This window comes from Protomyctophum parallelum (genome assembly GCF_964188405.1).
Source record: "Protomyctophum parallelum genome assembly, chromosome: 1".
In the NCBI taxonomy this organism is placed as follows: domain Eukaryota; kingdom Metazoa; phylum Chordata; class Actinopteri; order Myctophiformes; family Myctophidae; genus Protomyctophum; species Protomyctophum parallelum.
Genome location: NC_139697.1, coordinates 15,759,725 through 15,776,389, shown reverse-complemented (window position 1 = coordinate 15,776,389; position 16,665 = coordinate 15,759,725). Strand labels below are relative to the sequence as shown.

Below are 16,665 nucleotides of genomic sequence, written 5' to 3'. Positions count from 1 at the left end.
AGAGAGAGAGAGAGAGAGAGAGAGAGAGAGAGGAGGAAAGTGGTTTTAAAGTTAAAGGTAATGTTTCTCTCACAGATATCAGTGTTTCCATCTAGCTGCTAAAAGCTTTTTACTCTTCTTGAAGAAAGGCTGATATTTCTCTTCCTGCTGCAAACTGTGCGTGTGCGTGTGCGTGCGTGTGTGTGTGTGTGTGTGTGTGTGTGTGTGTGTGTGTGTGTGTGTGTGTGTGCACGTGTGCGTGTGTTCGTTCGTGTTCGGCTGCTCACGCACGTTTGTGTGCATGTAGATTTGTAGATGTGCTTTGGTGTGCGTGCGTGCGTGCGCGTTTGTGTGTGTGTAAGGTCAGGCTGTTATTGGCTCAGGTCAGGAACTGATCAACCAATCAGGGACCAGGAAATAAGCATTACTTGGCAGGAAGTGCTTCTTTGTGCTGAGCTGTGAGGATCCTTTGTGTCGTCTCCCTCCTCCTTTCCTTCCCTCCTCGTCTCCTCTTACACTCCTTTAGCTCCCCTCCACTCTCCTCTCCTCTCCTCGCCTCCTTTGGCTCTCATTCCCTCTCGTTACCCCCTCTCCTTACAAACACTTAACCTTTGTTAGTTTGTTCACTTTCTCTTCTCTTCTCTTCTCTTCTCTTCTCTTCTCTTCTCTTCTCTTCTCTTCTCTTCTCTTCTCTTCTCTTCTCTTCTCTTCTCTTCTCCATTGTTGTCAACATCATGGTCATGATCAAGCATCCACATTTTTAAGGGAAGGTGTCAGGGCATTCCACATTTTGGTGGCAGAGTAACACTGCTTGCCTCGACGACCCTGCAGGCTTATGAAAAGGCTAAAATGTAATTTAGATTAGGCATGTTATGTAGACAGATGCCAGATCATTGTTGACTTATAGCATTTTATAATGTGTGTATAGTTCAATGTACAGATTATTAATTTATTGATTCATTATGCGATATTATACTGCTATAGACTGATATTTGGTTATTGGTTTATCTATGATCCTAGATTACTCTTTCTTTGCATTTAATGTATTAACTTGTGATGTCTTTGCTTGTAAGTCTGCTAAATGCCTAATCCCAATTGTAAATGTAGAGTAGTATATAATGAGAATTGCCCCATGTTTGCAATTGTTCACTTTGGAGAAGTAGTTTGTCAACTCAGGTTTGAGGGTATTATTGAGGCCATTAATGCCTCTTTGACTATCTTAAAAAAACAATGCAATTTGTAATTGCTTCTACCCTGAGCCATCCCAGACTGTAGCAAAATGGTTGTCCACTGTCCGGGTTGTCAATCCATGTGAAATTGCACCTGGTCATTGACCACCGGCATTATGAACCTGATTTTCAAGTTTCCCCAATATGTTTATTAGCATATTTGCCACAGGCTATGTGATATCTGTCGTACGTCCCAGTTGCAGCCCCCAAGTCTGCACATAGTTTGGGTGCACGCACGATAGGGGCGGAGCTATAGGACAAGACCCAAGATTTAGCCTAGGCGAGAGGGCCTTCATGGAGTCTTGTCAAGGATCCCCAAATTGAAACAAATTTGAAAGGATCATCCTCCAGGGGACACATATAACATAACATTTGCTGTTATTTACAGTTGAGTATAGTACAGACCAAGTACAGTGCAACTTAGATTCATGGTCTAAAGTAATTAAGCTGAAGTGATATTGATGAATCCTAAATATTATAAAAGTATGCTGCGGGCTGCGGCACCCCTGGACTTGCGAGTGCACGCATGCACGCATGCATGCACGCACGCACACACGCATGCATGCATGCATGCACGCACGCACTCGCGCACGCACGTGCGTCCAGACGTCCGTCCGTCCCTTTGTCTCTGAAAAGCTACTCTCTGCACCGTTTTTCACATCGCCCAGCTGATACAGCACCACCAGGAGGCCATTTTTTTCCTCGCACGTTTTTTTTAACTGTGTATATGTTGATTTATCTTGTTGCATAGAAGTGTATATTTTTATATCTATGCATGTTCTGATGAATTGACCCAGATTTTGTATTGAACTGTACTTTCGTTGAACTGTGCCCATTCTACAAACTGTTAATAACATTTTCAATCAATCAATCAATCAATCAATCAACTGTTTCATATTCCATTCTGATTGGCTGTGATTGGCTCCCAAAGTTTTCTGGCAAGTGACCTGTTTTGAACAATACCTGTTTTGCCACAAATACCATCTGATTGCAGCGGCACTTTGCAAGTAGCCTGCAGGCATTAGCCAGACTGATAGCGTGGATTCACTCACAAGGTCAAGGTTCAAGGTTCTTTATTATTTGTCTCCTGAGGAAGAAATTTGTCTTAGACAAAGGGCCCTAACCCTAACCCTAAGCGTAGCCCTTATGCCCATGTCGCCGCAGTGCAGTGCCAACATGTTTCTCTAGTGCAGGGGTTCACAACGTTTTTGGCTGGGGACTCCCGGAAATGCTTTGGCCATGTCTCGCTACCCCCGCCCTGGCCCCCCTCCCACCCCCAATACAAACTGACTGCAAATATAACCTAAAATATATCGTAAATGAATACTGAAACCAGATATAATCATTAAGGAAAGTTTATGCATGTACTATGTGTACTATGGTATGTCAACTCATAATTTCCATTTCCCAGCCATTCTGTTGCAAAAAATATTTAAAAACATATATATATTTGGGGACCACTCAAAAGTATTTGGCGAACCCCCGAGGGGTCGCGACCCACGGGTTGAGAACCCTTGCTCTACGTCTGGACTTCGGCCAATTAGGCAGAGAGTATGAGAAATCAGAAAATGATCACGGCCAATCATACCTCTGGTCCATAGCTCTAATGCCGTTGCAATGCCGTTGCATTTAGAGCTATATGTATACCGATGACTTCCGGGGCTCGCATAAATGCTCTCATCTTTAGCGTAAATAAAAATAACTTTTTTGCTTCTCACGAATACAAAGGCGGGTGTGAAAGCACTCTGAGAAAAATATTCTCTATGAGGGTTTTCTCTGGGCAATATCGGTAGAGGGCGCAGTGGAGTAACTAAAAGTATTTTTTTTCCCCGGGGGAATAATAATCCCTTTTTGGCCAAAAACTTACATTTTATACGTGTGGTGGGGGACTCAAAAGTGCTTCCACTAAGGAAAGCAGGATTTCTAACGACACAACCCGCCTTTGTATCGGTGAGTAGCAAAAACGTTCTTTTTATTTACGCTAAAGATGAGAGGCTGGTCTGCATTTATGCGAGCCCTGGAAGTCATCGGTAACATAGCTCTAAATGCCAAGGCATTAGAGCTATGGACCAGAGCTATAGGCCAATCAGTGGCTGCGTTTCAACTGCTGTCAGTACAATTTACAATTTAGGCATTTAGCAGACGCCTCATATACGCCCTGCCTATAGTCCAGACTGATACCTTGGAGCATCGTGTGATGCCAGGCTACTTTGCAAGCACATTCCCAGTAGGCAAAGGAAGAAATGTTACCCAAAAATCTTGTAATCGGCCTCAAGGTGGTGCTATAACCGTCCACTTCACATTTTGGCTTTAATAACGAATAACGTAAAACATTTTGTTTTCTATATTCCTTGGACCATGCAGGCACAACTCTCCATTACAGCCATTTTTGCCATTTCTTTTCTTCAAATCATCACTTTTCGCTATGCTACTCCTACAGACTCCTACAGTCTCACCCGAATTGGTACGAAATGATCTCTGGTTTCATTTGATCCAGATGTTTTCAGATCACATCCATGCCTATAGCCTTCTAAAGTTTGCGGGCTCTGGGTTGGTGGACATAGGTGATCTTTATTTAACCCTGCATTCTTGGCGGGAACCCCTTTTGGTGTTTTAAATATATGTTATACTTTAGCTATTGAAAAATAGAAGATCTACAAGCTCATATAGCGCGCCACCGAATTAGGATGGAATATGAAATATCAAACAGATCCGTCTTGAACACATGACTATAGAGATAGTGTGTAACGATTTTGCGGGATGTTTGGACAGAATCTGGAGGAGCAATATCAAAAACAATGTTTTTCAAAAGTTGGCCTCCTGGTGGCGCTATAACAGGCTGTTCTGGAAAATTTGGCATCGACCGGGTTAACGGTGCCGGACGCATTTTCAAGCTTGCACTGTGTACTTGTAAATCTGCTATTTTCACTAGTTTGGATCCGTCTTGGAAACGTCTAATCTCTCTTTTGACATGTAAGGTTTGCGAACTACGCACACACACGTGCAGTGTGCACAGGTACACACACACACGCACATGCACGCACACACACACACACACACACACACACACACACACACACACACACACACACACACACACACACACACACACACACACACACACACACACACAGTGAGTGAATGCTCATTCTCTGGGAAGTCTTTAATAAGGTGTTCCTCTGTCTCCGACACATTTTTTGTTCAATTTTGTTTTACAACGAACAATAAGACAACAACATCCTCTGTGTGTGTGTGCGTATGTGCGTGTGTGCGTGTGTGCGTGCGTGTGTGCGTGCGTGCGTGCATGCATGCATGCATGCATGCATGCGTGCATCCGTGCGGTATAGGGGTCAGTATAACATGTAACGCTATCAACCTAAAAACAATCGAAAACTGATTTACAAACATTAGATTTACAAACATTCAGCATGAGACACATGGCGACAGAGACGGACAGACAGACTGTAGACAGACAGACAGACAGACAGGGACAGAGAGAGACGGATGGGGGGGAGACAGAGAGACAAAGTTAGGGAGAGGGACAAAGACAGATTTTAAGGACAGGTTCTCATTAAGTGTTGTTGATGTTGTTTTTGTTGATGATGATGATGTAGTCATGGTGACAGGACTGTGTGTTGAGGACACCAGCATGGCTCTGAGGATCAAAGTCAAAGGGATATTTCATGTTAAAAAGAAAGTGATATCATTGTCAGGCTTTTGCACTAAAGACAGTGTTTTAAGTTGCTTGATTCAGTATTTAGATACTGTATGTTTTAAAAATGTGAAATTGTTTTGTGCGTGCGTGCATGCATGCATGCATGCGCATGCGTGTGTGCGTGCGTGCACGTGTATTTACCTGTTCAGTGTGTTTCACACTAAGGACTCCTCCCTGCTAAGACATGGGCGCAGTAGGCACAGCTGCAAAAGGTTCAACATTTTAATCATCTTTGTTATCATTGGCAGTCGTCTAATGTTTTTTTGTACTTTATTTAAAGCAGCTACAGCCAAAACTCTATAAAGCAGTGGTTTTCAACCAGTGGTCCTTGAGGGGGTTCTAGGTGGTCCCCAACTAAATGATGGAAGAGTTGGTAACAAAATGGACACATATAGATATTTAAGAGAGTGTACTGTAAAAGTATATATATACTGTACAACAGGGCCTTAATTAGTATCATTGGTAACACCTGTGAAGAAAGTCGGAAGAGGCCCTATAGGAAGGTAAGAACTATGCTGAATAAACACTGTATATACCGGCCAGTATTAAACATACAATAAAATAAATATTTATAAAAATGCAGGCAACAAAACTTTGCTCAGCTGTAAGAAATGAGAAACAATGAGAAAAGCTCTAACAAAAGCTCTTGGTTAATTAAAACCTGTAAATGTCATATTTAGGGTAATTCCTCACATGAGAAACATAAACAATATATTTAGAACACTATATATAATCTCAGAAATGTAGCAACGTTAGAGCTACAGTATGTTGTGGGAGGAGCTTTGTGTTGTGGGCGGGGCTTTACCTGCGCTGCTGTCTGTGGCGTCGTCTGTCGTGTCACTCCCCACTGTAAACAGGAAATGACATCATCATCAACACACGCAAACATTAATGTTGCATTCACGCGGAGAAGAAAGAAAGACACAAAGAATACCATTCATTGTCAATGGAAGCCAGCGACATGCCGATGCAAAGACACCGTCTACCATTCATTGTCAATGGAAGCCAGCGACATGCCGATGCAAAGATTTGATTTTTCAAAAATAGCAGACCTACCAGCTCGTAGCGCGCCACTCGGTCGCTATGAGCTTGTAGATCTGCAATTTTTCAATAGCTAAAGCATAACATGATGCTAACACCAAAAGGGTTCCCGTCCAAAATGGGTTAATGATGTTTGGGAGACAAGAAACACTTGGGGTTTGTATGTGGTTTAATATGTGTTTTTAAATATTTTAGTGTGTCCGTGATGTCATGGACACTTGGCTCACGTCCTTCCTGGACTACAATTCCCATGCTTTGCTGCACTGCTCTACCTTGTGGACAGGGGGAGGGCTGTCCTTGTCCTGAGACAACACGTAGTCCAGGAAGTAAGTAAGTGAGCCCAGTGTCCATGACATCATGGACACCTTGAAATACATGTTACACACATACAAACCCCCATGCAGGAAAGTGTTTCGTGACTCCTAAACATCATTACAATAAGATCTGGTTGCAAAAGGGGTGAAGTGGCCCTTTTAAACCCATTTTGGGCAGGAACCCCTTTTGGTGTTTTAAAGCATTATATTATACTTTAGCTATTGAAAAATACCAGATATACAAGCTCATAGCTGGTATTTTTCAATAAACTTGTAGGTCTGCTATTTTTTAAATATTGTGAAAATGTGCCTCATATCTTTGAATATATATTATTACAGAGTGAACATTTTAACTCAAATCTTTGCTTTTGGGGAGGTCCCTGGAACAACATATTTTCAGATGAGGGAGCGGAGGCATATTACATATAATGTTTGGGTCCTTGACATGAAATATTGAGCACCACTGATACAGAAACATAAGGTGTTTCAGAAAACTGTCAGGATTTTGAAGACATTTCTTTTATTTCGACATCAGGCCTAAATGGGTTAAAGGACATAAAACAAATTATGAATCTGCCTTCATCAATGTCGGGTGGCAACCTCATCTCATTATGTCCGAAACTTTTACTTTTCAGGATTCAAATTCAAATATAGCGAAAGTAGCTCTGATCTATACAAGCTCGAAATGCGTCAGTTTGCTGTAGTAAGATCACGTAGGCCAGTAGGGCATTCATTTACTAAATAACTAAGTAGCCTACATGTATTACTGCACTTTACTTAAGAATGTAAAGTTAAAAATGTAGAGGTATTATTGATGATGCAAATATTGAAAACTTAAGTTAGTTACTGACCAGGGCAGGGCAGGCAAATATCTAAATACTGAATTGAGCAACGTAGATACTTTTACTTAAGTAAAGACCATGTGAGTAGGCTATACTTCTTCCGTCCCTGCAAAAAAACCCACAAAAAGTGATACCGTAGTGATATTAAGGTTAATTCTGCCCTGACTCTGATCAGTACCATTCACACTGGAACTGCATGAGTCAGTCAAGTGTTGATCAACACGCCTGTTGTTTGATGAGCAGGAACAATATTAAAGGAAAATAGGGCTGGGGACAAAAGGAAGACGAAACTGTCAGACGGAAAGAATGTGTGTGTGTGTCTGCATGTGCGTGTGCGCGTGCTTGTTTGGCCTTCCATTTAAATGACATTTCCTCATACCAACTGAAGAATGTTTTATCATTGTGTGTCGTGTGTGCGTCTCGAGTGTGTATGGCTTTTATTAAATTGAATGATTCCTCATACCAGGACATTGAGAATAATCAGTGTGTGTGCGTACATGGGCGTGTGGGGCGTGTGTGTGTGTCATGCATAGCTTCCTGCTGTTTTCCCACAACGTCATCTTCCTCAAAAGCCCTTCGTCAACCTTCCTGCTCGACCAGTCTTTAAATTATTCTACTTCCTGCTTTGTTGTCACCAGGCAGGAATTCCACAGTAATTGTGAGCTTGTATATATCAGCTGTTCTCTGCGTGCAATACTGTGGACAATGAAGTTTAAATGCCTCCTAGTGTGCACCTCACTAGCCAACACACAATAAGAGGTTGAATGAATTGAAACCAGCACTCTCCAAAACAACAGGTTTGGAGATCTGTTGGGAATTGATTACATGAAACAGTCACCCGTAATGTTTGTAAACTAATAATTGGTCTATATACCTAATTCATGGTTTGTGTTATGAAACGGACATTCTTATGAAGACCGACTAAGGTGTCCCCATCTGACAACTCCAGTCCAGAACGTATCGTTGCTATCAAGCAGAAAACTATATCTCCATATTTTAACGTATTTTCTTCTATTATTTTCTCGTAAATCAACGCCCTACTTGGTTATACTAATACAGCAACACACAAAAGCATCAAAAGTAGCAGATGCGTGACTGTTTCGAGCTTGCCGATCCGCTGTATATAGGCCTACTTTTGAATCCTGAAAAGTTAACCATTTTTGGATATAATGACGTTTCCACACGACGAGAAGGGCTTTAATCATTGTCGCAATACTGACCTTCGGCTTCGGCGGAGTTGGTCTGTCCTCCGTTGGGCTCCACCACTGTGGGACCCTCTACTGATATCATTGCTGCGTCGTCGTCACCAGTACCAGTATCATCGCTGGTATCGTCACCTGTATCGTCACCTGTATCGTCACCTGTATCGTCACTGGTATCGTCACCTGTATCGTCACTGGTATCGTCACCTGTATCGTCACCTGTATCGTCACTGGTATCGTCACCTGTATCGTCACCGTTATCGTCACTGGTATCGTCACTGGTATCGTCACTGGTATCGTCACCGGTATCGTCACTGGTATCGTCACCGATATCGTCACTGGTATCGTCACCGGTATCGTCACCATCACTGTCGTCGGTCAGTATGTCGTCAGTATCGTCGCTTGCGGCATCTGACGAATCACTGTCGTCTAAGTCGTCTGTCACGCTGTCCTCCGTACTATCTGTCTTACTGTCACTGTTGTCGTCACTGTCCTCTGGTTCTTCTAAGCTATCCGCGGCTTCGCTTGTGTCATCATCACTGTCATTGTCCTCCGGTTTTTCTAAGCTATCCTCGGCTTCGTTTATGTTCATGTCGTCGCCGGTCATGTCGCTGTCGTCGCCGACATCGTCCGTCTCGCTGCCCACACTGATCATGTCGCCCGTCTCGAGGTCCTCGCCGGCGTCCTGCTCGTCACTGTCGTCTGTCGCATTGGTCTCCTGCAGGTCGCCAGGTTCCTCGGAGTCCTCTGGGTCGTCTGTCGCATTGGTCTCCTGCAGGTCGCCAGGTTCCTCGGAATCCTCGGGTACCTCGGGTACCTCGGGGTCCTCAGGCTCCTCGGAATCCTCGGGTTCCTCGGGTGCCTCGGTGCTGTCATCATCGTCCTCCTGTTCACCCATCTCGCTGATGTCGTCGGCAGCATCACTGTCGTCCTTCGCGTCGTCTACGCTATCGGCATCGCTATCGTCGCTATCGTCGCTATCGACTGTCTCACTGTCATCGCCCGCCTCCTGCGCGTCGTCCGGCATGTCGTCGCTGTCCGCGCTGTCGATGATGTCTTCGATGACGTCTTCGTCAGCTAAAGCGTCGCCATTACTGTCATCGTTCTGGTCGTCTGTGGTGTCACTGTCGTCCGCCTCACTCTCCTGGCTGCCTGTCCGCTCGTCTGACCCCATGTCCTCCTTCTCCTCCTCTGGACTTCCTTGCTTCGACGCCTCGTCTCCCTGGCTGTCGTCGCTGTCATGGCTGTCGTCGTCACTGTCGTCGGTCAGCTCGTCGCTCTCGTGGCTGCTCTGTTCCCCCTCTTCGCTGCTGTCGTCCAGGTCGTCGGCGCTGTCGTCCTGTTCTCGACTCGCCGCTTCGTCCTCTTCGTCGATTAACTGCTCTATCTCTTCCTCGTCTGTCCCGCTGTCTGTCCCGCTGTCTGTCCCGCTGTCAACCGTCCCACTGTCAACCGTCCCACTGTCTGTCCCACTGTCGCCCGTCCCTACTGTCACGCTGTCTACGCCGCTGTCTGCCTGTGGCGCTTTTGTCACACCTGCGGAGCAGAGAGACGTTGCGTCAGTTGATTTATGTTGCTGCCAATGTTCGATAAATAAAGAAAAATAGCAGATCTACAAGCTCATGAACTTGTAGGTCTGCTAATTTTAGAAAAATTGTGAAAATGTGCCTGAAATCTTTGAATATATATTGTTACAGAGCGAGTTTTTTACTCAAATCTTTGCTACTGGGAGGGTCCCTGGAACAACATATTTTCAGATGGGGGTCGGCAGCAAATGTCATATTTGGGGTGCTTGACATGAATATGTTTGAGAACGGCTGACATAGAAACATGGGTTTTTCAGAAAACTGTCAGGATTTAGAGGACTTTTTAAATTTTAACGTCTGGCCCATATTGGGTTAAAGGTACTGGTCTGTAAATGCACATTTATAATGCAATATAATGTTCTTATAAGGCTTCATAACACACTTTTCTAATCAATATTTGACAGACATTGAAAGAATCCTGAGCATGGCGACAGGCCCGAATACGTTGTTTGTCGCTGCCACTATGATTGGCTGAGTAGTGCGTTGATGTTTGTCGCTGCCACTATGATTGGCTGAGTAGTGTGTTGATGTGCAGTTGGAGAGGTGTGTCAGTCTGTGCAGATTTAATTTGTTAAAATTAATTAAACGTTTAATAAACGAGTCCAACTAATCAGCTGCATCTGAAGTTGGCAAGCCCTCTCTCTCTCTCTCTCTCTCTCTCTCGCTCTCATTATCACACACGCACACACGCACGCACGCACACACAGACGCAGACACATGTGCGTACGTGCACACACACACACACACACGCACCTGGTTGTTCACCGGTATCATCTGCAGGCCCTGAAAAGCAGACAGACATGTAAGATGAGCAGACAGACTGATAGCATCACACACTACATCATGATAATCGAGTTACAACATAATCTTAGCAGATAATCTTAGGGCAGGGATGTCAAACTCAAATACACAGTGGGGCAAAATAAAGACAGACAGGCCATTTTTGGGGAGAGGGGTAGCTGAAAGTTGACCACAAGTGATATACTTTCACTGCTGATCAATAGTGAAGAGAAGACGCATGCTTGCGCTTGAGGGTCCTCGATACGTGACAATGCACTCGCAGTGCAGTGTGGGACTTGTAGTATTATATGGTCCGTGCAGTATACCAGAGGGCCAGTTCTAATACTAATTAAATAGCATCCCGCGGGCCAAAGACATTCACGGGCCTGATTTGGCCCCCGGGCCTTGAGTTTGACACATATATGTCTTAGGGCATCACACACTACAGGATTCTATCCAGATTCTCCGGCTTGCTCGAACCCTGCATGCAGCAATAATATAATTTATGGCCTATAATTATGATATAATAAATAAAACATATCACGCCTTGCTCCACGATAGCATTATAATTAGCCTATTTGTAGTCTATATTATTTTGATATTAAATAAAGTACAACGGGTCCCATTTGTCCCATTTGTACTCTGTTACGGGGTCGGGGGTCCTTGAAATAAAAAAGTTTGAGAACCACTAATGTACACTAAACACTATAGTACACTAAATGGAACAGAACCTTAATTAGTATCATTGATAACACCTGTGAAGGAGGTTGTAAGAGGCCCAGACATATGAAGAGTTATTTCCAAAATGGTGCATGTTTGCATAGACTCTATTGAAGTTTACAGACACACATGCACTGTGCATATTCCATTCACAGTGTGTCTTTCCTGGCCTTTAATGCCATTTCAGAATTCTGCTGCTATTTGTCAGTGACAAAATATACCACAACAACTAAAGTTATACAACTTTAGAATGTTCACTTTACTGCCTAGCTGCCACCAGTTTATCAAGCCCAGCAAAAATATATATACATCAGAATGCATTCATAAAGTTTTACAAGACCTGGGGCCCGTTTATGACATTCTACCACAACACACAAACTGCATAGTGTGCCGTGCCTATGGCTCGGCCAGCGCCAAACCACAACACAAACAAAATCTGCTCTATGAAAAATCTGCTTTTTTTTAGTAATTATGTATGCATGTATTTTTGTGTACATGTGTATATAGATATATTTATTTAATTGTTTTATTTTCTCCAGACTGTTTTTTCCGACTATCCTTGGGATTGTGGGTGAGGGGAGGGTGGGACAGGGGATTGAGTTTTATTTGTCTGTTTAATACTTGTCCCTGGGCTTCTGTTACAAAAACCTGAATAAAAAGATTTTGAAAAGAAATGATGCATTCATATTCATGATATGAATACATTCTGAATGTATAGTATTTTTATCCACTCTTGAATAAATAAAATAAAAGTAAAATACATTTACAAAACACTCTAGTGCTCTCTGTTTCCCATGCAGGAAATACATAGCTCTGTGCCAACTTGAGCAAATAGGCTCTATAACATTTTGGAAATAATATGTGTACAAATGGAGCCATTTTTCGCCATAGTTTTAGTCACAAAATGAACACAGGTAGGTAGGTAGGTAGGTACAGTAGGTAGGTAGGTATAGGTATAGACAGTGTTGGGTAACACTACGTAACTTAATATATTACGTAATATATAACCGGAATACGGTAACTTGCAATATAATACATTACTTAACAATTTTTTTTAAATATATTCTAAAAATCTTTCTGTATTTACTGCATTAAAAAAAGTAGCCTTGCTGAGCCATGAGGCAGGAGCCTCTTTCCTGTTTCTGTAGCGTGAGGCAGCTTGATGTACAAGTACACCCCTTGGACATGACGCTAGTATGTCGCAGGGACTTACCCCCAACCCAACCCTTGATGCTGAGTGTCAAGCAGGGAGGCACTGGGTCCCATTTTTAGAGTCTTTGGTATGACCCGGCCGGGGATTGAACCCTGACCTCCCAGTCTCAGCGCGGACACTCTAACCACAAGGGCACTGAGCTGGTATTACTGCATTACTTTCTGTATTACTTTCTGTCTGTCTGTCTCGTTGCCCGTGGCTCTGTCTTGTGACATAATGTGACAACTGCAGAAGTTAACGAATGACGTATTTCCGCTCCCCACTAATAGTTCTCATGCAGGTCTGGTGTTTGTCCTCTTTTTTTCCCAGATGTGTTTTCAAATGGATTTGGCTAGGCGGCCGATTGGCCTCGCCTCATTGTAGATACGCCACTGGTCTACGCAATGTATCATTTATAATTATACTAAATATTGAATTGTTCGATTTGAGCATTTAAAAAAAAAAGTAATATGTAATAGTAATATTAATATATTACTCTTGCTCAGACAGTAATATGTAATACAATATATTACTTGACAAATTAAGGTAATATGTAATAAGAAATATATTCCAAATATAAAGTAATATACCCAACACTGGGTATAGGTATAGGTATTTAGTTACATTAGTGTCAAACCTGAATTGTCTCCTACAGGGATGCTTGCAGCTGTAGTGCCTTCATCAAGATCTAAATGAAAACAAAGTATAGGCTAATTATTAACATTGTCAAAAACAACAGTGCAGGTTAATCAACATTTTTGTATTAGTTACATATACCGTTAACCTCGTGTTTAATACCAGACTTTCCACTCGGAGGAAAGCCTGGTCTGTGTCTGTCTTACTAAATTCAAATTGCCGTGTTATCCTTTTCGGGAGAATAATATACTTCCCAATAATTAAGCGTAGTTTCGTTGATTTCTAAAATACTAAACAAATATGAATGTGAGCTTTCCGGAGACTATTTAGCGTCTGTATACCTTTGGTATCTCACGGGGAAATTCTATTCTCATCGCTTGAAGGCTACGAGAGAGCGAGTCACGCTTTTATTGGGAAGGGTATTATTGTTCCGGTTTGAGGGGAAAGGAAGTTCTGGTTTTGAGGGTTTCCGGCCTGAGGACTACTTAAACAATGACTACAACATGACGTAACGATATCAATGACTACAACATGACGTAACGATATCAATGACTACAACATGACGTAACGATATCATCCGCTCCCGACCGGATCATAAACCCGAAAAGGGATGCCGCCCAGGCTACTGTACCGTAGATACCTCCCGGTATAACCTGCAGGAATGCATACCGTACAGTAACCTACTGCTTGTTTTAAGTTGTCTTACCAGCATTCAGGTGGTCTATTAAAAGTAAAGCATGGTGTGTGTGTGTGTGTGTGTGTGTGTGTGTGTGTGTGTGTGTGTGTGTGTGTGTGTGTGTGTGTGTGTGTGTGTGTGTGTGTATATAGGGTCTTACCAGCATTCGAGTTCAGGTGGTCTATTAGAGATGCTTCTCTGACTGAAACACACACAGTGACAACTGTCAGTCTCCGTGGCAACGGTGAGCTAAATTGCAACACTGTACAGTAAATGGAACCCATTCATCCACTGACATTTTACAGTATGAACTGCATTATAAATTCACGAGTTGCAACTCCTTGAAACAAAACTGTTTTAAGGTCAACTCAGGTTGCATCGGTGTGGTTGACCTTATACAAACCTTACAAACATTCACCTTTGTTTTTAAAGGTATAACTCTACAATGCTGTGTTATTATTATAAACCACATATTACCTGTCGTACAGTAAATAACAACTCTTCATTGTAATGCAGTAACTGGCAACTGCACCTATATAGTCTGTCTCTGTCATTTCCAGTCATTCTCAATGACACAAAGCAATTAGTCACACGCCCAACACACAGACACGCCCACAGACAATTTGAGTTATTGCATGAGTGCATACTGTGCTTGGTCATGTGGTATTTCCAGTTAGTACAGTCAATGTACCTCCACCACACACAGCTGCACCTCCATTCTAAGCACCAACCCCCACTCGACCAATCACAAGAAGGAGATTATTTATGACTATACCCCACCCCACACAACTTGGAAAGTCGTATTTTAAGGATTGTTTTGGATGCCTATATATTTTGATGAATGTTAATTATACTATGCAAATGTTTGTTGGTTACTTGTTCACCTTATGCCAACCCGTTTCATATCAAGGTCCATTATTTATTTGGCATTTGAGCTTTTAGCCTCTTAGACCCAAGACTTTTTGTCGTCGTTGGATGATATTGTGTCCACAATTCCATGTTGTATTGATGTGGTGCCCATGTAGGAGAGACCAATAGGAGAGGCAAACAAACAATTCTATTTCTTCGTACATTCATCTAACGTAACTGGTGGTCCCTGGACCACTGGTTGAACACCACCGCTATTTAGATACACGTGCACTGTTTCCATGACTAATGTTAAGAATGTTATTCATACAATATTCACCTTCACTCCCACACACTACATCTCTACCATTGAGCTAATGGAGGCTGGCCTGCTTGCTCATCTTGACCAATGGGTCAAAATTAGTTTCAGATGATCAGATCCCATGTGTCTAGCTGAGACACATGACCTTTGACATTATCCAAATGACTCAAGAGCAGCTAGGCGACAAAATGCAACCGCCCAAATTGCACGAGTTATATTGTATTAGCATAGTGTGTGAGAGAGGTTTTTCTTTAAAAATGGAATATTAAAAAGGTCCCTCCACATCTATCCTGCATTATAATTATATACATTTATTCAAACTCCTAACTCTGTGGAGGGACCGAGGGAAGTCTGGGAGATATAGGTGGGTTTTTATTGCTAATGATCATTACATCCTGACGTGAAAGAAAATATATCTATAAATAAGAAGAGAAATAAAGGTTGTTATGAATATGGACAACTAAAATCTGGTGGAAATATATAACATTTTGATAGATATGGTGTCATAATTAAACTTAATGTTGATATGGCACACTGACTATCAAGGAAATGAATACATGGCACTTGAAGTGAGTGAGTCATCAATTGTGTAATGGATCAAAGTTCAGCCCCTGGCCCTCTGGTACGTGTGTGTGCGTATGTACATGCGTGTTTCGCGTGTGCGTGCGTTCAGAGACATTGACAGCATGCATGTTTTTTAATGTTCCCGAAACATCCGACACATTTATATTCTGCATACTTCCTCCTCTCTGCTGAGCATGAAGGAAGTTATTGTGACTGTCGTTAACTCACCATCATCAGAGGGACTTGTTGTATGTTCTGAGAGAGAGAGAGAGAGAGGGGGGGGGGGGGGGAGAGAAGTGAATGATTAGAGACCCTTGTTGACCGTGGTTTTCAACCCATTTCATATTAATATCATATTATTTATTCTGCATTTGAGCCACGTACAGACTAACCTGACGCTGCCAGATGAGGGCGGTATTGGGTAACCATGTTCCCCAACACAGCCTTCATCTGGGATCTCTCAGGGAGTTGAGCTGACAAAAATCCGTTCCGTACCGGACCAATCAGCGTGAGCTAAGGGCGGGATATGTGCGAAACCGGATGTGAAGCTATCTAGACACGTCAATATGATTGGTTGTGTTTGCACGCCCACACGGTGATAGACAGACGGTCCCATCCAATCATCTACCAAGTATCTTGAAAAAAAGGAACAGCCCCGTCATCGAATTTGCTTCCGCGATCCCAGATCCCAATAAGCTGTGAAACAAATTTGTGTAGCAAGCTTCTTGGATCTGGCAGCGTCAGGTTACGTACAGACCACCATTGCTGAGATTTAGCCATTCAGACCCAAAACTTTGAATAATTTGTTAAAATAATGTACCTTTTGAGAGTGTAAAATTAAACTCTCAAGAGTTAAAGATCTAAAAATGGTCCATTTGGTTACCAATTCTTCATCATTTAGCTGGGGACCACCTCCTCAAGGACCACTGGTGGTCCCCGGACCACAAGTGGTAGAGTGATTGAAGTAAAAATTAAAAATAAAGTAAAGTAGGCCTACAGCAGGAATAGTGTAGGAATAGTC

General features: G+C 42.7%; 1 protein-coding gene across 1 annotated transcript; it reads right to left on the bottom strand.

Moving 5' to 3' along the window:
- Positions 1-4,356: 4,356 nt before the first annotated feature.
- stm (starmaker) lies at positions 4,357-16,424 on the bottom strand (the record flags this gene model as incomplete). The annotated part of the gene is made up of 10 exons (XM_083766948.1): positions 4,357-4,863; positions 5,065-5,126; positions 5,729-5,770; positions 8,341-9,094; positions 9,131-9,858; positions 10,662-10,691; positions 13,238-13,288; positions 14,073-14,114; positions 15,873-15,899; positions 16,394-16,424. 9 exons carry the CDS (start codon positions 16,422-16,424, stop codon positions 5,101-5,103), a joined length of 1,731 nt encoding a protein of 576 aa, XP_083623074.1. The 3' UTR covers positions 4,357-4,863; positions 5,065-5,100.
- Between the last annotated feature and the right edge of the window lie 241 nt (positions 16,425-16,665).